Source organism: Sylvia atricapilla, chromosome 14 (genome assembly GCF_009819655.1).
Source record: "Sylvia atricapilla isolate bSylAtr1 chromosome 14, bSylAtr1.pri, whole genome shotgun sequence".
NCBI classification, from domain to species: domain Eukaryota; kingdom Metazoa; phylum Chordata; class Aves; order Passeriformes; family Sylviidae; genus Sylvia; species Sylvia atricapilla.
The window spans coordinates 18,027,391-18,050,706 of NC_089153.1; the positions used below are offsets into that span (position 1 = coordinate 18,027,391).

The window sequence follows — 23,316 nt, forward strand, 5'->3', positions numbered from 1 at the left end:
TCCCCATAAAGACCCTTCTGTTTGTCCAGGCAGCTGAGAAATGTGGGCTCTGCAGGCAGCCACACGCTCTGCCCCGGGCTGGTGCTGCTCTGCCAGGGCTCCTGGTGCTGCCCTGGAGCTACCAGGGCCACACTCAGGGTGTGTGACCATGGGGAGGGTCTGCAGGAGCCTTGGAGTTTGTGCTCCTTCCAACACTGCCAAATCCTCTGCTGGCCCTGTGACACCTATTCCTGAGGTCTGCTTCGGGACTTTGGGGGTTTTTCTTGTGTTCTTCACAGTTTTCTGTAGTTTTTTAGCTGTGGAGCAGGGCTGCTGTGCTGGGGAGCTGTTCAGGAGGGGCTGTGTCCTGGCAGCTCCCACCAAAACCTGTGCTCCCCCAAACTGCAGGGAAAAGAGCTGGGGCATGCTGATGTTCTTTGTTCCTACTGAGGAGTCCTGATATTCCTGTGGAAATAACTCCTGTGGGTTTCAGGGGGAGGCTCCTTGGAGAGCACACGTTGAGGTCTGCAGGCCTGGGGTGTTCCTTGTGTCCCATGTGCAGCCCGTGTGTCCGAGGTGGCCTTTAAATGTGCCAGCTGTAAATTGTGAGCACCATCTGTGAAATGAGAGATGTTTGTTTGAGCTTCTGTTTACAAAAGCCCTTGGCTCCCTGCTAAACGCTCGTGTGTCCCCCAGGTCTGCTCTGCTGGGAGCTGTGCCAGTTCCTAACTCCCCCAAGTGTCACATCCTCCCTGCAGCAGTGGCTGTGCTGAGGTCCCTCACCTCGGTGCTGGTCCCTGTCCCCCTCCCCAGGGAAATGGGCTCCTGGTCTGCTTTTCCTGGAGCACAGTCCAGAGCCTCCAATGCAGAGGGAAATTGTTTAGCTGCAAGGCTCAGGCTCTTCCCCCAGCCACCAGTGGGGCTTTTACGATGGGAATGCATTTTTATTTATTAGGGCTGGGTTTATTTTTATGGAAAAACTGCTCTGGGCAGGAGTTGTACCGGGTGAGTCAGCAGGGCTGCTGTCCCGTGCCAGGAGCTGTCACTGCCTGAGCACCAGGGCCACCAAACCCTGGGCAGGGCTTTGTGTCCAGAGCAGAGCTGGGTTTCTGTGTCCCGTTGGTTTGTGTATCCTGTGGGGTGTCTTCATCCTGCCCCTGCAGACAGCATCCTCCTCAGCAGGCAGCCAGCAGTGTGTTCCAGCAGAGCTGTGCTCCTCAGCTGGGGCAGGGGAGGGACAAGGGAATGGCTTCATACTGGTAGGAGAGGGTTTTATAGGATTTTGGGCAAGAATTGTCCCCTGGCAGGGTGGGCAGGGCTGGCACAGGTGCCCAGAGTGGTTGTGGCTCCCCTGGAGCCCTGGCAGTGCCCAAGGCCAGGCTGGACACTGGGGCTTGGAGCACCTGGGACAGAGGAAGGTGTCCCTGCCATGGCTGGGGTGGCACTGGGTGGCTCCAGCCAAGGAGATACAGCCAGTTTCACACCCTCCCCACGTTCATCTCTGCCTCCAGGCCTGCCAGTGCTCCCAGTGCTGCTGCCCATCCTCACCCTCAGCCCAGGGTGATGGGGCCATGGGCCAGGCTGAGCCCCCACACTGCCAGCCCTGGCCCCTCCTTCACCCCAGGGGCTTGGCATTTAGGGAAATAATAACCTTGGGAAACACAGATTGAGTTAGTACATGTCTATTTGCATTTAATTTCATTTTCTCACTGACCAAGTATGGCTATTTCTTGCCCTCTGTGGGTATGGAAAGAAATGAGGAGCAGATCTAAGGTCTAGTGGTCATGAAAAAAATAACCCAGCTACTCCAAGGAAGAGTGGTTATTCCCACATAAATAAATCTTCATTAGGCATCCCAGTTAAAATTGAACATTTCTCTTTCCATGCCTGAAAATGAAAGAAATTTCAAAAATTACTGTCTCCATCAGGGACTTCTCCAGGTGGCTGTGGGGCAGGGGGACAGGGGACAGCACACCAGAGCCATGGACTGGGGTGATGCTGCACCTTCCTCCCATTGCTCCCTTCCTGTGCTCCTTCAGCATCCCAAATCCAAGTGCAGCATCCCAGAATCATGGACCCAACAACTGCTTTGGTTTGGAATGACCTTAGAGCTCTCCCATCCCTTGGACAGGGACAACTTCCACTATCCCAGCTTGCTTCAAGCCCTGTCCAGCCTGGCCTTGGACACTTCCAGGGCTGGGGCAATGGATCAAACGGGAGAGGAGAGGATTTCTTTTGGAAAAATGATCCCTTAGAAATGCAGGTAACTTTGGCAGTTATCAGCTGGGACACATGAAAGCAAAAGCACATGAGGTGAAGCAGACAGACCTTTCAGTGCTGCTGGTTGCTGTCCTGGGGAGCTGGACAGAGCTGACAGGCTGTGCTGCTGTGCTGTGCCTGCCCATCTGTCCTCATCCAGAGGGGCTGTGGTCAGCCAGACGTGAGTCCTTGAGCTGCCTGACCTCCAGTTCCTCTCCCCGTGCTCCCAGGCCCTTGTTCTGCTGAGCTTTGGTGGCTCTCTGCTCTGTGGCTCCTGTTTCTATTCCTGAAGAATAATGGCAATTAGAGGTGCAGAGGCACAGGAGCAGGTCCCACCCTCATCCTGCCTTCCCGGCAGCCACCTTGGGAATGTCCCTCCCAAATGGCATCTCTGGGACTTCTGTTTAAGACATTTGCTCATAAATCAAGTGCTCCTGTCCCTGAGGAACCTGGGCTCTCACCCGCTCTCCTCCCACCCTGATCATTCAGCCCCACTTTAATCTGGAAAAAGGCCAGGAAAATGCACTGCTGTTTTGTTTTGCTGTGTGTCACTAGAAAAACAGTGACTTGTGCTCAGAGGGGTCCGAACCAGGAGGATTTTCTCCATGGAAAGCGTGGTCAGGCCTTGGCAGGGGCTGCCCAGGGAGGTTTGGAATGCCCATCCCTGGAGGTGGCACTCAGGGCTCTGGGCTGGGGACAAGGTGGGGGTCAGACTGGATGCTCTTGGAGGTCATTTCCAGCCTGAATGGCTCTGGGATTGCGTGTGTTCCTCCTGGGGATGGTGCTGCAGGGATGGGGCTGGCACCCTGCTCCAGAGGCTCCCATCTTGGCACTGGACTCTCAGGGCCATGAGTGGTTCTCACTGCAGCAAAGATGTTTCTGCTTCACCCTTAATTTCATTTTCTGGTTCTCTGTTCACACGAAATTGCAAAGCAAACCCTGTGCTCTGCTCAGGGGCTCTGCCATGGCTGGGAGCTGCCTGGTGCATTTGGGGTGGGGAACGTGGAGCTGCAAGGAAATAGGAACTTGATTAATTGCAAAGCTTTGGGCAAAACAAAGCTGTTTCTTCTTCCTTCCACTGCATTGTGGCCGCCTGGCCGGGAGCCACCGGAGCTCCAGAGCAAGCCAAGAGCTGGGAGAGGCGTGTTGGGGCCAGCAGAGCAGGGCTGGGGCTCCCTGGGGACCCTCCTCTGCTGCTGTGTCCCCTGCTGCCCTGCCCTGGGGACACGGACCCCCGAGCACCCCGTGGGTGAGTGCAGGGAGCCCCAGCTGGAAACTGGGGCTGGGGGAAGTGTCTCCCTCCATCCTGCTCCCTGCAGCCACTCCAAGCTCAGCCCAGACCCCAAAACTCTGGTCTTCTGCCTGATGTGGGTTTGGGTTGCCAAGGCCAGCCCCGAGGGGCGGATCTTGGGGCTGCCGAACAATAAATGGCATTTTTGGAGGATTAGGTAAAATCTTGTCATCAGAGCAGCCTTATCTAAATTGCTCTGTAAGAGGGGCAGAGCAGTTCCCAGCTGTGGTGCTAGGCTGGGACAGGAGGGTTGACACCCCAGTATCTGTGGTTCCAGCAGAGTGGGATGGCTGGAGCTGGTGCAGGAGGTGTCCTGGGTGGTCCCCAACCCTGGGTCCTCAACCCAGGCTTTTGCTGCTTGAAGTGTTGCCTTCCAGGCAGCATCAGAGTACTCAATGACTTCATCTCTCCTCCCTCCATACCTCCTCGTGTGGCTGCTCAGGGTCTGTGTCTTCCGTGCCTCAGATGGGGTTGGTTTGTGCTCAGGAGGAGCAGAGGTTGCTGCCAGGTTAGAACAGAACCCGCCTCTCTCCCAGTCCTCTTATTGAGAAAAGCTCCTAAAATTCCCAGTCTGCTGCTTGGCCGATTCCAGATGACATAACATCCCAACCATTTTATGACTTATTTATTTTATTTGGTGCAGACTGTTGTGAGGGTGTCTGTGTATTTGTTTCTGTTAGAGCAGTTTTAGCTTGGGAGTCCCAGATCATGCCTGTGGTGAGAAAGCTCCATAAACCAGAGTGATTCAGGGCTCTGGCAAAGGTCCTTAAACCTGGCTCATGGAAAACACAGGCAGCAAACTCAGGAGACTCCACAGATAAATATACTCGAGGCTTAGTTGCTGATGGCCATATAATCTTTAAATTTGTATCTCTCTCTTTATATATGTATATACATGTAGGTTTCGTATGGAAGGTTGAACTTCATGATCTTGGAGGTTTTTTTCCAACATTAATGATTCAGTGAATTCTTTCCCCTGTGCTTAAATAATCCAGGATTTATTTTCTAAGCATCTGTGTCCTTGGTGGGGTATTTTAAGGTGTGTGGCAAAGAGCAGTCCTTGTGGGACAGGAGCAGGGCTTGGTCTGGGGAGGTGACAAATTTCCATGGATGTTTCAGGGATATTTGGGTAAGGAGAAGCCCCCAGCAGTAAGATCCTTTCCAGCATCTCTGTGTGCTGCTCTGGGCTCACAGGAGGAAAAGGTGGGCTGTGTTTTCCTGCTGTGTGGGCTCTCCATGGGCCCTGGAGTTTGGCACAACAACTGGGCAAAGCTTTTTAGCTCCTTCTCTTTTCAGTCGGCTCTTGGTCTAGAAACTTTCCGCAAATTGAACTTGAAAATGAAGCCAAATATTCTCAATAAAACAAATCTCCAGCCCTGTGGCCAACCCCGTGTGACCCAGTGGTCATACATCAATATTTTCTCCCAGCTCATCCATTCAGAGGGGATTTGTCAGCCCTCTGCTAGCAGGGTAAGTGCCCATGGCTCCTGCCCCTGCAGGAATGGCTCGGGGCTGCTCTGAGTCCTCTGCCTTGTCCTGGCCGTGGCTCCTCTGGGGTCACTGGGGGTGTGGGAGTGCCATGGACAGATGGACAGACAGATGGACAGATAAACAGCCTCTTCAGAGGCTCCACACTCCTGCAGCCTGACTCCCACCATCCACAGCTTTTCCCCCAGTGGAAACTCTGGAGGCTCCTCAGATGTTTGTGCCTTTGAAGAGCACTGTTCTATTTGGGTGGTGCTCCAGGAACATCTAAGGGTGCTTCTCACAAGCTGAATTAATTTAGATTTCCTTTTAAGACTTCTAAAAAAGCACCTTAAACCTCAGCGGCACACGATGTTTAAGAGGCAGCTTTCTGGAAAGCCTTGGGAGAAAAAAAAAAAAGAGATCTTGCACTCCATTGCTTTCCTAATTCCTGTAATTAGTGTGGAGATCGCTGCATGGCAGCATCTTCTTCAAAGAAACTGCCTCAGACAAATATTGGCCAGTGGAAATTTTACTTTCAAATAGAGCAGGGTTTGAAATCCATCCCAGTGGCTGTGGGGGGATGGAGGCAGGAATCAAAGATGCTCCACCAAAGCTTTCCCTGGGGCACTCACAGGCACTGTGTGTGCTGAGCTCAGGAGCCTCATCCTGCTGGCCAGGCTTCTCTTTTTCTCTTTCTCCTCCCCTGCCTGCCTTCCCCCCTTTGCTTTGGGGGTCCTGGGCTGTTGTGCCTGCCCAGCCCCGTGTCCAGCTCCTCTCCCAGCCCCTCTCTCAGCCAGCATCCCACTTTCCTTTGGCCAGAGCCTCAAGAGTGAGCCCAGCCAAACCCTTCACTGAGCCTGCTGAAAGCCAAGTGACAGTACATTAGGTCTTCTGCCACCTCTAAATGTCACCTCAGCTGAAACCTGGTAGAGAAACGGCCGAGTGCATCCATTCTTTGGTTCCTCTTTTTGCAGGGAGATCAAATTCAAAACCAGGGACGTAGCCCAGACTGTCCCTTGTGGAAGCCTTTTGAGGGCTCTGGGAGTGTTTTTGAAGCAGTGCCGGGCTCCAGGCACAGCACCCAGCTCTGGGAGGGCTGGGGAGGATCTTTGAAGTTTGAGAGTGTTTTTGAAGCATCCCAGAGCTCCTGGGCAGAGCTGGCAGGGGGGGACATGAGCAGGGTTTGGATGGGGACCCTGCTCCCATCACCCAGGGGGGACATGAGCAGGGTTTGGATGGGGACCCTGCTCCCATCTCCCAGGGGGGACATGAGCAGGGTTTGGATGGGGACCCTGCTCCCATCACCCAGGGGGGACATGGGCAGGGTTTGGATGGGGACCCTGCTCCCATCTCCCAGGGGGGACATGAGCAGGGTTTGGATGGGGACCCTGCTCCCATCTCCCAGCAGAAGGCTGCAGTTCCCCCAAAGGCGCCCAGGAGAACAGGGCTGCTGCCTCCCAGAGACATCGTGTCTCCTCTGAAAGGAGATCCTTGTGCCTAATTAATCTCTGCACTGAGCTGGAGCTGTGAGGGCAGAGCTGTCCCCTCACCTGGGGGTAACCAGACCCCACAGCCGCTGTGCAGACACCGGTGACAGGCCAGTGCTAAGCTGGGACATTGTCAGCAGCCCCAGAGCTGGCACCTGTCCCACGGGCTGGCACCGTGCCCCAGCAGCCAGGGATCCTGCAGGGAAGGTGTCCTGGCTGTGCAGGGGGAAGGGAGCTGCTGGGACAAAGGAGCACCTTTGGGTGCTGTCTGTGACATGAGTGCCAGCAGCTGTGTCACCTGTGGGGCTGAGGAATCCCTCTGCCTTCAGCCTGTGCTCAGCTGAGGTGGGAACGTGGAGAGGGAAGGCAGGTGAGGCATGGGAACGGCTCCCACTGCAGAGCCTGGGGCAGGGGGAGTTCATCCCCTCCTTTGGCCACAAACCTGCCCTGGGGGCTGGAGCCCCTGTGCCTGGGAGGGCTGGGGCTGCTCACCTGGAGAGGAGCAGGCTCAGGGAGAGCTCAGAGCCCCGCCAGGGCCTGAAGGAGAACTGGAGAAGGACTTTGGATAAGGGTCAGGAATGGCTTCCCACTGCCAGAGGGCAGGGTTAGGTGGGATATTGGGAAGAAATCCTTCCCTGAATGGATGGCAGAGGTGCTGTGGCTGTCCCTGGCAGTGTCCCAGGCCAGGTTGGACACGGGCTTGGAGCAGCCTGGGACAGTGGGAAGTGATCCAGGGGCACTGGATGGGCTTTAAGGTCCCTTCCAGCCCCTGCTCCAGCAGGAGGTTGGGTTGGAAGTGCTGGGTGGGAAGCACAGCAGCGGGTGCAGCACAGGGAGATTTGGGAAAGCACAAGAAATAAGAAGTGGAAAAATACCCCTCCCCAGAAAGAAGTTAATTGAGTGTATTAATCTTTGCTGTATTTGATTACTGGGAAGGGTTCTCCGAGGTTACACTCCAGTTTGATGGCAGGGAGAGAAGCTGAGGCTGGCCCAGTGAACTGGGAGGGTTTGGTGCTCACACCTCCCAGCTGGGCTGCACGGGGAGGGGACTTCTGCTGCTGAGAGCTGCTGAGGCAAAAATGTTATGACAAAGTTCGGTGGTTTTGAGTGAAAAAAAAAAAAAAAGATGAAAGAAAGAACAGAACTAACATGGTGTTTCTTTTGATAAATATGCTGGAGTTGGATTGTTTCAGTGTTGTGGTCTTTGGGGTTTGCAGTGAAATGCTCTGATCAGCTCTCGTAACTGGTGTTTGCAGAATGCTGCAGAGCAAAGCAGCACGAGGCCAAATGGACAAAACAAAATCAGGGAAAACAAGAAAATGCAGAAAATTGTTATGTGTTGGCTTTACTCGTCCATTGTTCTTAAATCACCTTCTGAGGCCCAAGCAATCCCCGTTGTTTTTCCCAGTGTGTGTGCCCTCCGTGGGCAGCGTCGGCTCCTCGTGCTGCAGGGAGGAGATTTGACATGCTAAAAAAGGAGAGTTTGAGCCCGTGGTGCTGATGAGGCTCAAAGAAACTCTCTTTGTTTTCTGTTAGGATCTGAGCCTGGAAGTGGCTCCTATCAAGTTGTGTGGGGAATATTCCTTAGCCAGGAATGAATTTTTTTTACGGTGGGGAATGACTGTTCTGGTCATTTCCAGAACTTGCTTCAAATGTGAAAGGAACCTCTCTCCCTTTGGAGAGCTGGCAGAGCCAGCTCGTGGGGGCAGTCCCAAAATCTGTGTCCTCCTGGGATGGTGGCAGAGCACTGTTTTCCCCTGGGGCTGCTGTGGGGCAGAGCAGGCAGATGCCCCACTGCCTTCCTTGGGCATCCCTCCTGCAGCAGACCAGCTCTGGCAGCCACAGGAGGGCTTGGCCTGGGGAAACCAGGACCAAATGCCCAAACCTTGCACCCAAAACCAGGCTGCCAGGGCAGTGGGGCAGCACGGGGTGGAGCCTTGGGCAGGCTCAGGGCTGTCCTGCCCTGGCTGGCAGCAAGGACAGTGTCCTTCTGTGTCCCTCAGCAGCTCCAGGTTCCCCAAAGGAGGTCGCCCTGAGGCCCAGAGCTCAGGTGGAGCTGCCTGTGGCACAGGAGGTGTTCAGCTCCAATATTTGATCCTCCCAAACCCCCCCCCCCAGCTGAGCTGGGAGCTGTGATCCCACAGGGACTTTAATTTCCTTCCTTTCCCGAGGATCCCATATGGCTGTTGGGGCGGCAGATGGGAGAGTTTTCTTTTCAGGGGGGTGTAGGATAGCAGCACATTGAATGCCAGAGAGGAGGGAGATTTCTGGAGGGCTGTTGAGTTCTGCTTAATTGCAAACAGAATTTGTTGGTGACTAATGTGCCCAGCCTTGCAGCATTATCTCATGTTAGAAGCTGTGGCACGATGGAGAAGCCGTGACTAAGACACTGGCTCCTGATTTACCAACACTTCCCTCCTAAACTGCCAGTTTGGCTCCCTGCTGCCACATTACAACTTTTCTATTAATAATTAAGAGCTTTAACACGGTTTGAAAGCACTCAGTTCAGCATCAAACCCTCCAGTCTGATTTTGAGTCTGCTGAGAGCCTTTGGGCAGAGAGGAAGAGGGAGTGGGGTATTGATGGAGCAGAAAATGCAACTGCTGAGCAAAAGGTGGAGTGGGAGATTGGGCAGGAATTGTCCCCTGGCAGGGTGGGCAGGGCTGGCACAGGCTCCCAGAGAAGTTGTGGGTGCCCCTGGATCCCTGGCAGTGTCCCAGGCCAGGCTGGACACGGGTTTGGAGCAGCCTGGGGCAGAGGAAGGTGTCCCTGCCATGGCAGGGGTGGCACTGGGTGGGCTTTGAGGTCCCTTGCAGCCATTCTGTGACCTGTGACCTGTCCAGGCTGGTTTTTGTGGCCCCGTGGCTGCCTCCATTCCCTGCCCTGCCCATCTCCCCGTGCCTGTCCCAGTGCTGGGACCACATCAAGGCAGTCACTGGTGGGTCTGTAGCTTGCTGATGATACTGGGAATTCTCAGTTTTAAAGGAATTGTGCAGCTGCTACTGAAATGCTGTTCCCTGTTAAGATGTCACCATGTCACCTGGCGGGAGGACACCCGTGCTGGCACCAGGCTGGTCCTGCAGCTTCCTTCCTGCAGCGCTTGCTCATGCTGAGAACTCATCCATTGCTGACTCTCTGCTTACTCCCTCCCTGTCTCCAGCACTAGCAGCAGGCTCTGAGCTCCGTGCCAGAATTCTGTACCAAAGCAGCCCTGTCATCTCCTGCCTCTGCACCATCCGTCTGCGCTGGGAACGTGGGACAGCAGCTCCAGCCCTCCTCCCCAGAGCCAGGACTCATCCCGGGCTCTCTCATTCAACTGGAAAAGCTTTTAGATGCTTTATGAAATGACTAAAGCAGGGAAATATTCCTACACATGGGAAATCAGCCAAGCAGCCAAGTGACAAGACAAACCCATGTGCTGGGTGTCGTCAGGATTACAGAGGGACACGTCCGTGTTGTTGGAAAGAAGATCCTGAAATCTGTGCTGATGGAGATGAGGAACTGGTAAATGGAGATGTGGGGAAGGTCTGTTCTGAAGAATTTGAGAATTTTTTTTGACCAGTTTGGTCAAGTGCCGACCACAGGCCATTTTAGCTGCCTATTTCTGTAAATGTGTCATTTTTTCCACCCAAACGAGCACGCAGCAACATTACTCCTGAGAGATTAACACTGCAGACACTTGAACATCATTTTTCTTGCATGTCAAGTACGAAGCAGGGGAAGAGCCCTGCCAGACTGGAGCCCTGTAGCTGCTGGTCAGGTCTGGGGTGGTGCTGCCAGCGCCCAGGAGCTGCTCCTAGAGCCCATCCATCCCTCCAAGCTTTGCTGGGACCTGCTTGAGCTCCACGAGCCTCCCCATCCCAGGCTGCCTGCCATTTCATTTGGGCAGCAGAGCCATGGCTGCTGGTGAGCTGCAGTCTTGTCCTTGTTTCGGCAGAGCTGAAGTGCTCTGGCATTACATAAAGCTGTAATTTTCTTTTTTCTTGTTACCTTTGAGAAGAGCCTTATGTTCTGCAGCTAGGAATAGATCAGGGAGCAAAGGGCTGGGTGGTCCTTGATGTGTTTTACTGCAGTCAGGTACTGATCATGTCAGAGTGGGAATATTGTTTATTCTTGAGGTGATTTCATGAAAGGGCTGGAGTGCATCAGTGGGCTCTGCCCATCCATAGCTGTGAGATGTTCTGTGGCAGAAATAGCCCCGAGTTCCACAAAAATAAACAAGTTGTAAACATGTTTGAAGTGGAACCGACATCCTCTCGGCCGGGAGAACAAAGCAGCAGAAGTTGTCTGGAGACCTGCTGAGAGAGGCTCTGAGAGCTGCACACGCCTCGGGGCCTGAGGAGTGCCAGAGGCAGCCTGGGCGGGGGGAGAGGAATGAAAGAGGCAGGTTGGGAGAAGGGATCACAAAAAAAAAAATAATTTTTTTAGCTTCAGAAACTCCAGCAGAGTCTTGAAACAAGAGTTACTGCCTTTTTTTTTTTCACGTGTTTGGGCAGCAGACTGAACATCTGCCTGGGGAAGGCAGCGTGTACGGCCGGCACGGGAAGCAGGGAGGAGGATTTGGCTCCTAAACTCCTTTCCTAGTGCTGTGTTTGCTGGAAGAGTGGGATTGCTGCAGGGACACATGGAGTGGAAGGTGCAGGTGGCCCTGCAGGTGCTGTGGCACCGTGCCCTCCTTGCCCAGCAGTGCTCCCTCCCCGTGGAATCTCAGCCACTTCTGAGTCGGAGCAGCAGGAAGGGCAAGAGCCTCAGGATGCCTTGGGCTACAGACTCCTGGAGTTCCCCCAGCTGCTTCTGCTGGGGAAAGGTCCATTCTCACTTTGGAAGACTCTAATTTGAGCCATTTCTTTGTTTCCTGCTTCTGATGGTTTTGGTTCTTAGCAACTTTCTCTGTTTTTTTTTTCCGCTGTGCACCCAACAGGAAGAGTCCCCCGCAAAGCCCTCCCGAGTAAGAAGAAGGAAAAAAACCCATCCAGCTGACACTTGCTGCCTGCAGGCAGCAGCCAGAACTTGCCCCCAGCCTCTCACCACCTCTGCTCTTTTTGTGAGAAACAAAGGGAATTGGATCCTACAAGAAAACTGTTTTCTGAAGCGCCAGAGACTCGGGATATTCCCTCAGGGGCACTGACATCTCCAGCGAGGCAGGATTCGAGCCTGGCACTCACATGAGCTCAGGAAGGTCATACTCAAGCAGCAGCTTGAAAATAAACACCTCTATTTTATGGGAGGGAGGTGAAGCCTTCCTACCCATCACAGTCTGTCCGTGCTGGGCAGCAGCTCAGACGGGTCCTGAGCTATCCATGGGCTCTTCTTGAGGAAATGTTCTGGAAGGATTTGCAGAGCAGCTCGGTCACCGTGGGACCACGTTCATCTCCTCTGAAGGGCACAGGGTGCTCTGCACACCCCAATGCACACGCTGGCATTGCTGAACCATTCTCTGTGTGGATTGGCTGGGCACACTGTTTTCTGTGCCACCAAGGATCCAAAGACACCAAAATCCTGCTCCAAATTAGTGGTAACTTCTTAGGCAGAGGCTGGCCCGAGGGGTGGTTCTTTCAGGCTTTTTTTCTCTGGTAACTCTGAGAATCCTGCTGGTTGCATTCCCTGCTGTCATGAGCAGGGCAGGCTCACAGTTGTGGAGCGATGACAGAGCGACTTGAGGAGCAATGAGAGCTGCATTCTCTTGCCATGATTTCATCTCAAAATGTGCAGTAGCAATTTCCAGTCCTGGAGCCCTGTGCCATTGGATTTTTCTTCCTTTATGCAGTGGAGAAGACCAGGGTCAGTGGCAGACACAGTGGCCATCCCATGCTGGCACACCCAGTGCCATGTCCCATGGCCATCCCACCATGGGCACACCCAGTGCCATGTCCCAGTGGCCATCCCATCACTGGGACACCCAGTGCCATGTCCCATGGCCATCTCACCACTGACACACCCAGTGCCATGTCCCATGGCCACCCCATCACTGGCACACCCAGTGCCATGTCCCAGTGGCCATCCCATCACTGGGACACCCAGTGCCATGTCACAGTGGCCACCCCACCATGGGCACACCCAGTGCCATGTCCCATGGCCACCCCACCATGGGCACACCCAGTGCCATGTCCCATGGCCACCCCATGCTGGCACACCCAGTGCCATGTCCCATGGCCACCCCATGCTGGCACTGGCTGTGCCATGTCCCAGTGGCCATCCCACCATGGGCACACCCAGTGCCATGTCCCATGGCCACCCCATGCTGGCACTGGCTGTGCCATGGCCTCTTGCCCCCCAAAGCTGCTGCCCACAGCCACGGTGGTGGGAGGGCTGGTGGGTGTTGGTGGCCACTCTCAGCAGGACAGGCTCAGCCACACTTTGGTCAGCAGCTCAAGTGACCCTTGGCCAGGTTCCTCTTGGAGAAGGGAATTGCTGGGCCTTCTCTTTGAAAAGGCTGGTGCTCAGAGGGTCATTTGAGCAGTTTGGGATGACTGGGTGACCTTCGTAGCAGCTCCCATTTGGGGGTGGGAATAGATGGAGTATCTGTAAGTACCAGTGGCTGGCAGGTTTGGTAAAGACTAAGGAAAACTCATTTGTCAAAAGATGGCCAGTTTTGGTGGTAGAAATGCTGAAGGATTGGTTTTAAATGGTGGTGATTATTAGCAGAACATTCTGAGGGTCTCGTTGATAGCCTGCCTGACAGCATTCCCTGTTCTCCAGCCTCTGGAGAAGTCATGCTGCCCTCACTGCTGTATCCCATTTCTCTGTGTGTGTAATCTTCTGACACAATAAAGGTGTTGCCTGTAATTTCAGAGGGAATTAATCAGTGTCTGTTGAATCCAGTGACATAGCTTCTGCAAGGAGTCCAGCCAAGAGTTTGGCCTTAAGCAGAGATGGTCCAATTTCCCAGGGGAAAGCATCCATGTCATAAATATCCCCCGTGACAGCACCAGAGGACACTGGGGAAGGTTAAACCTTGGTCTGAACTCCTGTAGGGGTGAGATTCTCCACGTGTTCTGGAGCCACCACTCCCTGAATCCCTTCCCTCTACCCCAGGAGGCCTCAGCTGAGGGATAAGGACATCCTGGGGGCTGTGCCCTGTCCCCACTTCATCACAGACCTGTGTGCTCAGAGGTACTGACCCTCTCTCAAGGAAAAAACCATAAGTCGCGATGCTTTTACAAAACTTCTTGTTTTTACAGAGGCATTTGCAGTGTGGAGAGGGATTTCTGGTGTTTTACCAGGGATGGAGTTTCTAATCTGAATTGGGTAGGGAATGCCAGTGAGTTGCTAAGCAGAGAAGCAGTAAATGAATCAGAATCAAACTGGTATTTTAGTGCAATAATGGCTTTTTGGTGAACCTTAGAATGACTTGAATCAAACAGTTTGGAAGGACCCAAAACCTTCTGTGTGCAATTACCAGTTCAATAACTGGATTCAGCTCCAGTTGGCAGCTGTGGCTTCAGGAATCAGCACAAGGGGGAAAAAAAGGATGTAAAACACGGAAAACAAAATCGGTTTTTACACACTGAATGTATGAGCACCACAAGTGACAGACAGAGGGGGGGTGGAGGCTGCTCACAGGCATCATTAACGTCCAGAAATACCAGCAGCTATTTCTGGGAGCCCTGGAGAAGCACGAGGCAGGTAAGTGGCCGTGCTGCCAGCACAGCCCCTGGGCACACACACGGGGTGCCAGGAGCCACGGACGGGGCAGTGGGCGGGGGTTCATTGGAAGATCCAGCTCTTGTTGTCCAGACAAACGCAGATCCAGCCTTGAAACGCTTCCCAAGGTCTTGGCACTTCATTCCGTGGCCGTGTCTCCCGCTGGGAATGCTCCCAAGGCGCTCGCTGTCGTCTCTGTGGCTCTGGGGTGCTGTTTGTTGCTGTGGTTGCACGTTGATAAGGTCTCTGGTTATGTCTTGCAGCCCTCAGAATCCAAGCCCAACGTCACCCCTGTCACCGTCCTGGCCCATGTTCTCTGCACCATCGAGTCCTATGCCCACCTCCTCCACGTCCAGCGACTCATCCCCCATCAGGTCTGTGCCACAATTCGCTTGGCTTTTTGTTGCTTTTGCTATTTCTGTTCGATTTCCCCGGTTTCCCCTTCACTTCCCTTTCCCCTGGCATCCTGCTCGAACCCGGCTGTCTGCACTCAGCAAGAGGGGAGCTTCCAAAGCCTCCTGGCCCCAGGAGAGCCCCTGGGAACAGTCTGAGCCCTGGCGGAGCCCTCGGCCCCCAGGGCAGGGGAGCAGGAGCTCCGTGTCACTGCTGGCCTCAGCTCGGCTCCTGCTGCCTGTGCTCTGCTCTGCAACAGGTAAGAAGTGTGCTGTGAGGAGTAAAGAGCCTTTGGGAAGCTCTGCCATCCCTGGTTTTGTGGCCACAGCCTCGTCTGGATCCCAGGAGGGTGATGGGGTGGCACAGGCTGCTCTGTGCCAAAGATGAAGGTCTTTGGGCATCGCTGGAGCAAATCATTCCTGGAAGCTGCAGGTGACCCAGTGCAGGATTCCCAGCAGCTCCTGGAGCAGCTGAGCTGTGTGCCAGCCCCTGGGGTCCCCGTGTGCCCTGGGGTGCCTGGCACAGAGCAGGCACTGCCCAAGGCTGTACCCTTGGCACCAGTGATGCCATTGTCCCCTGTGAGCCTGTAAATCCCTTCTGGTTCTCCTCTGATGGTCTCAAGCACTCCCCGTGAGCGGTGCCTCCCTGGCAGTGAAGGACCCTCTGCAGTGGGAGGATTGTTTGCCCATCCTGGTTTTGAAGTGTTTGGGAGCTGCTCGTGTCAGGCAGCTGGAATTTGGAGAGGAGAGGTCTCCGTTTTGGGGCTCTCTTTGCAGCAAAGCCAAAGCCATTCCCAGCTCCTGGGTTTGGTGTGAAGTGTTGCTGCTTCCCTGGGCTTGTCCAGGGAACTCAGGGGAGCTTCAGGTCCTCAGAAAGATAAAAACTGGTAAAACCACTGATCTGAAATGGTGTCGCCTTGTTCCCCACCCCAGCAGCTCCTGAGGGCCCTTCATCACTTCCCTTGGCCGTGTCACAGCTGAGCAGCAGTGCTGGATGAGGCTGGCCGCTCGAGTGGCCAGGGCCAGCCTGGGTTGGCACTGTCCCTGTCACTGTCACCACAGCCTGGCAGTGTCCCAGCTTGTCACCAGCCCTGCTCCAGCCCAGAGCTGGGGAGGATGGGTGAGGATTCCAGGTGCAGCTCTGTGTGCCTGTGCTGTGCCTGAGGAGCCCTGAGGTCCCTCCTTTTCTGCTCTCTGCCAGCAGTTTGCTCCATTCCTGGCTCTTCTGCTCTGATTCCCTCCCCTGCAGCGTGGGCACACTGACACTTCCAGCACAACCTAACGGCTGTTAAATCTTCTTTACCTTCACCTACAGGCTCCAAAGAGGTGCAGCAAATTCTTCACGGACCTGCTTGCCTTTCCATTTTGAAATAACCTTCCAAAAGTGTTAATTCTTCCCTGTGAAATTCTCCTTGTGGTTGCAGCTGCACTTGGGTGGGTTTGGCAGAGCGGGGCCGGTGGCAGTGGGTCACTGCCACCTTAGCTGTGTGCCCACCTCTGCTCAGAGAGAATACAGACACAGAACATTGCAGCCCAGAGCCTGGAGCTGTCTGGGCACCAGTGTGGGCTCCAGTGCAGGCAGTACCAGCTGGGCTGGGACTGGGATTGGCGTTGAAACATCATCCCCGAGAGCCTTCAGCCTGTGCTGGTGCCTCGTGGGCAGCACGGCAGGAGGAGCCCCAGAGCCCCGTGGGGGTGTGGGGGGCTCTGTGCCCACTGCTGGCCTCTCTTGCAGCTCCCCCCTGCGCAGGGCCCGGGCTCTGTACGCCTGCAAAGCCGAGCACGACTCCGAGCTCTCCTTCACCGCCGGCACCGTCTTCGACAACGGTGAGTGCTGGGCTGGGGCCACCTCCTGCAGCCTCTGCAGCCTTCTGGGGCTGCTTGTGCATTGCAGGGAGAGTCTCTCAGGTGTTCAACATCAGCAAAGAGGATTGTTGCCATCCCAGCCTGCGATGGGCTGCTGAATGGGGGTCAGAGAGGTGTTCCTCTTATTTCCGAATTCTTGATCAGATCCCAGATCCTGTTTAAACCCCGAATCATGATAAACTTTCTCTGCTCACCTCTGAGCCTAAGGGAGTGTGGTTCTTTCGTGTCCCTAGCAGTGACACTGGGCTCTGCTCCCTGTCTGTGCCACAGGCTGGGGACACCCTGCAGACCCCTCCCGTGGACCCCTCAGGGTGTAAGGGAGAGCTGTGCCTGCCCCAGTTTGCTGCACACAGCCATTCCCAGAGGGCTTCTGCGAAGGGGAGATTAGATTCCGGGTATCAGCACCAGAAATACTCTGGGTAACGTTGGTGCAATGTTTTGTGCAGGAGATGGGAAAGCCACGTGTCCTTTTTTCCCCTGTGGCTCTGAGTGCTGGAGCAGGTGGGCTTTGCTCACTCAGAGATCACACTGATGAACACGGATTTGGTGTTTCCTGCACCAAGAGTTTGTGCCCTGTGGAACCGAGCAGCTCTGGCTTAGTTACAGTCCCAGTGTAAAGACAAAACTTCTTGCTGCTTTCCAAGTCATTCTTGGCTTTTAAATGTTAAGCATTGTCATTTGGGAAGCTGCTACCACAGGCACTGGTTTTGCCTTGGGATATAAAGGCGAATACAGCAGAAAGGGGAGGAGAATGAATACATGTGAATTAAAGACAATCCTCCTCTGAAGCAGCTCCATAGTCATCTAATAAATAAACATGGTCTCCCCTCTGAGGGCCCGTGGGAATCAGAGCAGCTAGGAGGGGAACAAGTTTGAATTAAATACATTATGTTTGCTGATAAAAATCAATGGATTATTCAAGGGAAAAAGTACACAGTGTGTTCCAGTCGCTCAGCGGCGCAGCCAGGGCTCACGTTGGCTGGAGGAGGTGAGGTGGGACCAGCCTGGCTTGGTGGGAGCCTCACTGGGATCAAGGGGCTTTACAAACCCCAGCAAAGGCAGGGGGATCTTGACCTTGGAGCCAGGTTCTGGTTTGTCTTGGAGCTTCTGCGAGGCTGCGCGTGGCTGAGCAGCAGCTTGATGCTGCTGGGGTTTGGGGCTGCTGCTGCCCACAGGGAACAACACCCACGGGGGCATTTGGGGAGCTCCAGCTCAACTGGTGCCGCTGAGCCCAGCCTCAGAGTGAGGGACTGAGGCCAGACCTGCAGTCACAGAGCCCGGGCAGCTCCAGGAGCTCCGGAACACTGGCTTCCCACCGTTGTGGTGGGAGGGGGGATATCCCTCTGCCTGCAGGCGTAACCCTGGCCTGCCTCCTGCAGAATCAGCAGATTTTTTGGGAGTTGATTGAATAAAGGAAGGCTTTTGAGGACTGATCAGGTTTCTGGTTGCGCACAATCAGGTTGCAGGGTTTGCTTTCCCTCTGGGATTGTTCCCTAATGCAATTTCCCTCGCAGCCTGGGCCCAGGCCAAGCGGGGATGTGCACAGTTACCATGTGGTGGAGTTCTCTCCAACGTCCAAGAGATCTCAGCTCAAACCTGGAGGAAGTTTCGAGCCCCCGTTTTTATCCCAAATACTTCTCTTCCCTCGGCCCAGCAGCCCCAGGGAGCATTTGGAGCCTGCAGCTGACTCCTGGTCCTGCTCTTGGTGAAGGACAGGCCAGGGAGCCCCATGGGGAGCAGAGGGGACAGAGCCCTTCATCTGCCTTGGGGTGTGCACAGAACCACGGGGGCCTTTGGCTCAGCAGGGACCTTGAAATCGTCTTTAACTCTGTTAGTTTCCTTTTATTAAAACATCAGTGTGAATGAAGTGTCTGACGTTCCCGTGTGTCTGCAGTTCACCCGTCGCAGGAGCCCGGCTGGCTGGAGGGGACCCTCAACGGCAAGACAGGGCTCATCCCTGAGAACTACGTGGAGTTCCTATAACCGTGGGCTGCACAGCCGCTGCCAGCGTTCCATGGTATCCATGGGGAGTCCTGCAGGCCGCCGTGCCAGTGTGTGCCCGGGCTGAGGACAGCCCTGAGCCCGTGGCTGGTGTCCGTGTGGGGCACACGCCATGGGGAGATGCTCCTGGGGACACGGACAGAGCCCCCAGCCCCGAGCTGGGCCTGCTGCAAGCCACAGCCAGCATGGAACACCAGCCCCAGCGCTCCAAGGGCCCGAGCTGAAGACTGGGAATGGCCCCGAGGCCAGGATTGCCTGCACAGGGACATCCCCACGGTGCAGCAGGGAGCCCGGCGTCCCAGCCAGAAGGAGTGCTGCGCTCCCAGAGCCTTCCCTGGGCTTCTCTGCGTGCTCTCGGTGCTGCCAGGGAGCAGCCCGAGTTCTGGGGCAGGGGAAGGGCTGGGGGCTGGTGTCCCCTGGTGTCCCTTGGTGTCCCCTCTGTGCCACCACAGCGCCAGCTCTTGCAGGCGAGAGCAGCCCCAGCAGGGCTGGGCAGGGCTGGGCAGGCACCTGCTCGGCCAAGAGAGGCTGTTTTGGGCCAAACCTCTCAAACTCTCCTCATCTATTTCCAGGATTTTGATTGTGTGGGGTAGCCCTCAGCCTGTGCGAGGTGAGCAGCCCCAGACAAGCCCCACTGCTGTGGGTTGGTGTTTGGTGCCTCCCCAGATCCCACTGTACAGACACGTCCCCGCTGCTGCCGGTGCCCAGGCTGCTGCTGTGCCCTGCTGGAGCTGCCTCTGCCTCTCTCCAGCGTTCTTTGTCAGGCCTCCCCTTGCTTGCAGCCTCCTCTGTGCCAAGTTTGTGCAGTGCTGGTTGTGCCAGGTGAAGTTTTTCCATCCATCTGCTGTTGGTGTGGCCGGGATGGGGCTGTGGAGAGCCAGGGACGAGCCTCTGCTGCAGCAGCCCAGCTCCATGGACGTGCCTCCAGGGCTTGGTGGGGCCATGTGCAAACCCCCCATCATTCCAGGCCTTTGGAAGGGGCAGGGTGGGAGAAGGAGCCCTGTGTGACTGCAGAGCCGGGATTTTCAGAGCTGGAATCGTGTTTTATAAGAAGAAAAGTCTCTAAAGAACCCCCAGCCCGTGGCGCTGGGGATGGATGTCGTGGCTTTTTGTAACAGTTTTAAAGACTCGAGTGACTGAATTGCTCTATGTGTCACTTTTTATTTTTGAAAGGATTAATGTATAAATAGAGTATCTTAAAATATTATGAGGAAAAGATCTATATTTGATATTTTTAGAAGAGCTGTAAGGAGAGAAGCAAAGGACATTTGAAGAGGCTCCAAAGCCCCCGACCCCAGCCTGGAGCTGCTGCTTCCTTCACCCCGTGGTGTCACTTAGAGACAAGGGAGCTGAAATTTCAGCCCTCTTCACGTTTTTGTCCACAGTAATTAAACTTCCTGGGCTTTTGTCTTGGTGAAAAAAAGAGGAAAAAGGCAATCATTTTTTTTTTCCTGCTTTCCAGGGTGGGTGGCACAGCCCATTCCCATGGGATTACACTCTCTCCATGTCACCCTGAACCCCTGGGGAACACTCTGGGCCCCTCATGTGGCTGCTGTGGTTTGGGCAGGGGTGAAGTCCCCAAACTGCCTCGTGGTCCCTGCTCTGAGGTGTTGGGTGAAGAGGGTGAGAGGTTTGCAGGGATAAAATCCGGTGTTTCCCCAGCACACTGCTGGTTCATCTCCATCCTTGGGTTTTATAGCCAACTTTTGTGCTATTTCTTGGCTTTCCTGAAGGCGAGGATGAGGCCAGGCTTTATCCAGCCCTGGCATCAGCTGGGGCTGGGCTGTATCCAGCCTTGGCGTAGGATGAGGCCAGGCTTTATCCAGCCCCAGCTCCGTGGCTGTGCTGGGCCCTGGGGGTGTGTGAGCCCCTCCCTGGGGCTGGGAGAGGGACGGGGAGGGCTCCTGGAAAGGATTTTAGAAAAAAAACCCTGAATATTTCATCTGTCAGCACTGTTTGTGTGTGTAACCGTGCTGTCCCCAGCTCCCTCCTGCCTCCCCGGGCTGCTGCTGGGGCACAGCGAGCTCCGGGGATGAATGGGAGCTGCCAACTGCCAAGAGCCCTCCAAAAGGCGTTATTTGGGGCCAGGGGATGCAGGGACCTGCTTAGCAATGCTGCTCCTGCCGTGTCCCCACAAAACCTTTCCATGCAGGGTCCCCCCTTGGATACTCCAGTTACCCTGAGACACGAGTAAATTCCTTTTCAGAGGCACTTGGGAGCTTTTGGATGTGCTACCTAGAGAGTTTCTGGGAACAAAAGTCCCACGCAGATGTATTTACAAGATGTCTCCTGGAGGAGAGGAAATCAAACCGAGGCAGAAGTTATTGCTCTTACAGGAGAACCAGTGGAGTATTTCTTTTTTTTTTTAATTAAAATTTTCCAACAAGCAAAACTTGTCTGGAACGCTTACTAAATGTTCCCGTTTTGGGCCAGCTTTAATGCTGTAGTAAACATTGATTTATTCCAAGAGAAATTAAAGATAGGAAATATTTTTTTTTTTTAAACCAGCCTGACACAGCATTTGATGCTTAATATTAAAATCATCAGTCGAAACGAAAGCTGTGTGGTGATGCTGCCAGTGGGCAAAGGCTCTCCCACAGCCCCTGGCCAGTCACTGTGGGCACTAAACCAAAACCAGGAGATGGTGCAGTGATGTCTGCTGGAGCTGACATCAGAGGAGTCTCCTGCCATGGTTCATGTCAATGTCCCACAGACGTGAGTTTGGTTTGGGTTTGGTGGCACTTGGGTTAATTGGGGTGGGCTGGGTTTGGGGTTGGGCTGGGATTGGGTTGGGTTGTGGCTGGATTTGGGTTTGGGCTGGGATTGGGTTGGGTTGTAGTTGGATTGGGTTGGATTGGGTTTGCAGTTGGGGTTGGATTGGGTTGGATTGGGTTTGCAGTTGGGGTTGGTTTGGGTTGGATTGGGTTTGCAGTTGGGGTTGGATTGAGTTGGATTGGGTTGGATTGGGTTTGCAGTTAGGGTTGGTTTGGGTTTGCAGTTTGGGTTTGCAGTTGGGGTTGGATTGGGTTTGCAGTTGGGGTTGGATGGGGTGCTTGAGGCCATTTCCTCTCTTGTCCTGTTGCTGGTTGCCTGGAGAAGAGGCCAAGGCCCTGCTCCATGGACACCAGGGGTGGATCAGGGGGAGCTGAAGGGAGAAGGCGCCTGCACAGAGCCCGAGCTGGGGATGGGGAGTCGTGTCAGTGAGTGTCAGTGTCATGGTGGTTTAAAACTCCTCATGAACCAGGAACCTTAAAGCAAATACATTATCTACATTTGGGCTAATTCAGATTTTTAGCTTTTGGGAAATAACAATTAAAAGCAAAGGTTTTTTTAAGAAATCGCTGTTTAAAGCTCTGTTGTCTGGGTGAGCAGCTGATTGTTTGCAGACGGTAATTTAGCACAATGCTGACAGCTCACGAGGTAGCACCTACCTATTACTTATTGTAAATCCTCCTTTCTGCTAATGAAGCTTATTCTGCTTCTAAACCTCAGACAAAAGGGCCAGAAAATCACACCTGGGCTCTAAACTCACTGACGCACGCAGGAAGGGGGAAAAGTGCAGCAGCCGGGCGCCCCGGAGACCAGGCTGCCTTGGATTAGTGGGGATGGCAGAGCAGGGGCTGGAGCAGCCCCACCTCCGCGGGGACGTGGCTGTGTCCCTGCTGTGTCCCCAGCTCCCTGGGAGCCCTCCACAGCCCCCGTTGTTTCCCCTCCAGGCCTGTCCTGCCCCAGCATCCAGCTGTTCGCCCGGCCAGTCAAGTGATTGAACATCTGCAGCTTGCTCAGGGCTTTTGTTCGCAGCCACCGGTGAGAGCAGAGCCGAGCAGGAGGGACAGGTGATGGGAGAGGCTCCAGGGATGAGCCCCAGAAGGGCTGGAATGTGGCTGCTAGTGAAGGTACCACCGGGGTGAGCATCTCCCTGGCACAGGGAAAGAGTTTAAAGCCCACCCAGTGCCACCCTGCCATGGCAGGGACACGTCCCACTGTCCCAGGTGCTCCAAACCCCAGTGTCCAGCCTGGCCTTGGGCACTGCCAGGGCTCCAGGGGCAGCCACAGCTGCTCTGGGCACCCTGTGCCAGCCCTGCCCACCCTGCCAGGGAACAATTCCTGCCCCAGATCCCACCCAGCCCTGCCCTGGGCACTGGGAGCCGTTCCCTGTGCCCATTCCCTGTGCCCGTTCCCTGTGCCCATTCCCTGTGCCCATTCCCTGTGCCCTGTGCCCGTTCCCTGTGCCCATTCCCTGTGCCCGTGCCCATTCCCTGTGCCCGTTCCCTGTGCCCGTTCCCTGTGCCCTGTACCCGTTCCCTGTGCCCATTCCCTGTGCCCGTTCCCTGTGCCCGTTCCCTGTGCCCGTTCCCTGTACCCATTCCCTGTGCCCGTTCCCTGTGCCCGTTCCCTGTGCCCATTCCCTGTGCCCTGTGCCCATTCCCTGTGCCCGTTCCCTGTGCCCGTTCCCTGTGCCCTGTACCCGTTCCCTGTGCCCGTTCCCTGTACCCGTTCCCTGTGCCCATTCCCTGTGCCCGTTCCCTGTGCCCTGTGCCCATTCCTTGTGCCCGTGCCCATTCCCTGTGCCCTGTGCCCATTCCCTGTGCCCATTCCCTGTGCCCGTTCCCTGTGCCCTGTGCCCATTCCCTGTGCCCGTTCCCTGTACCCATTCCCTGTGCCCGTGCCCTGTGCCCGTTCCCTGTGCCCGTTCCCTGTACCCATTCCCTGTGCCCATTCCCTGTGCCCATTCCCTGTGCCCGTGCCCTGTGCCCGTTCCCTGTGCCCGTTCCCTGTGCCCGTTCCCTGTGCCCATTCCCTCTGCCCATTCCCTGTGCCCGTGCCCTGTGCCCGTTCCCTGTGCCCGTTCCCTGTGCCCATTCCCTGTGCCCATTCCCTGTGCCCGTTCCCTGTGCCCATTCCCTGTGCCCATTCCCTGTGCCCGTTC

General features: G+C 55.1%; 1 protein-coding gene across 6 annotated transcripts in view; it reads left to right on the forward strand.

Annotated features, from left to right (window-relative positions):
- The window catches only part of ARHGAP26 (Rho GTPase activating protein 26), a 109,255-nt gene extending 87,531 nt beyond the window's left edge, over window positions 1–21,724 (forward strand). The window contains exons 20-22 of one of the 6 annotated variants that reach the window (XM_066329432.1): window positions 14,391–14,501; window positions 16,255–16,346; window positions 18,280–18,509. In XM_066329432.1, coding sequence (XP_066185529.1) covers window positions 14,391–14,501; window positions 16,255–16,346; window positions 18,280–18,368 — 292 coding nt within the window. In that variant the 3' untranslated portion in view covers window positions 18,369–18,509. Of the gene's footprint in view, window positions 1–9,643; window positions 9,988–11,404; window positions 13,275–14,390; window positions 14,502–16,254; window positions 16,347–18,279; window positions 18,510–20,894 lie in introns of those variants that run through there. The other 5 variants (XM_066329429.1, XM_066329434.1, XR_010744713.1 and 2 more) reach the window with 5 other exon arrangements.
- Window positions 21,725–23,316: the final 1,592 nt, after the last annotated feature.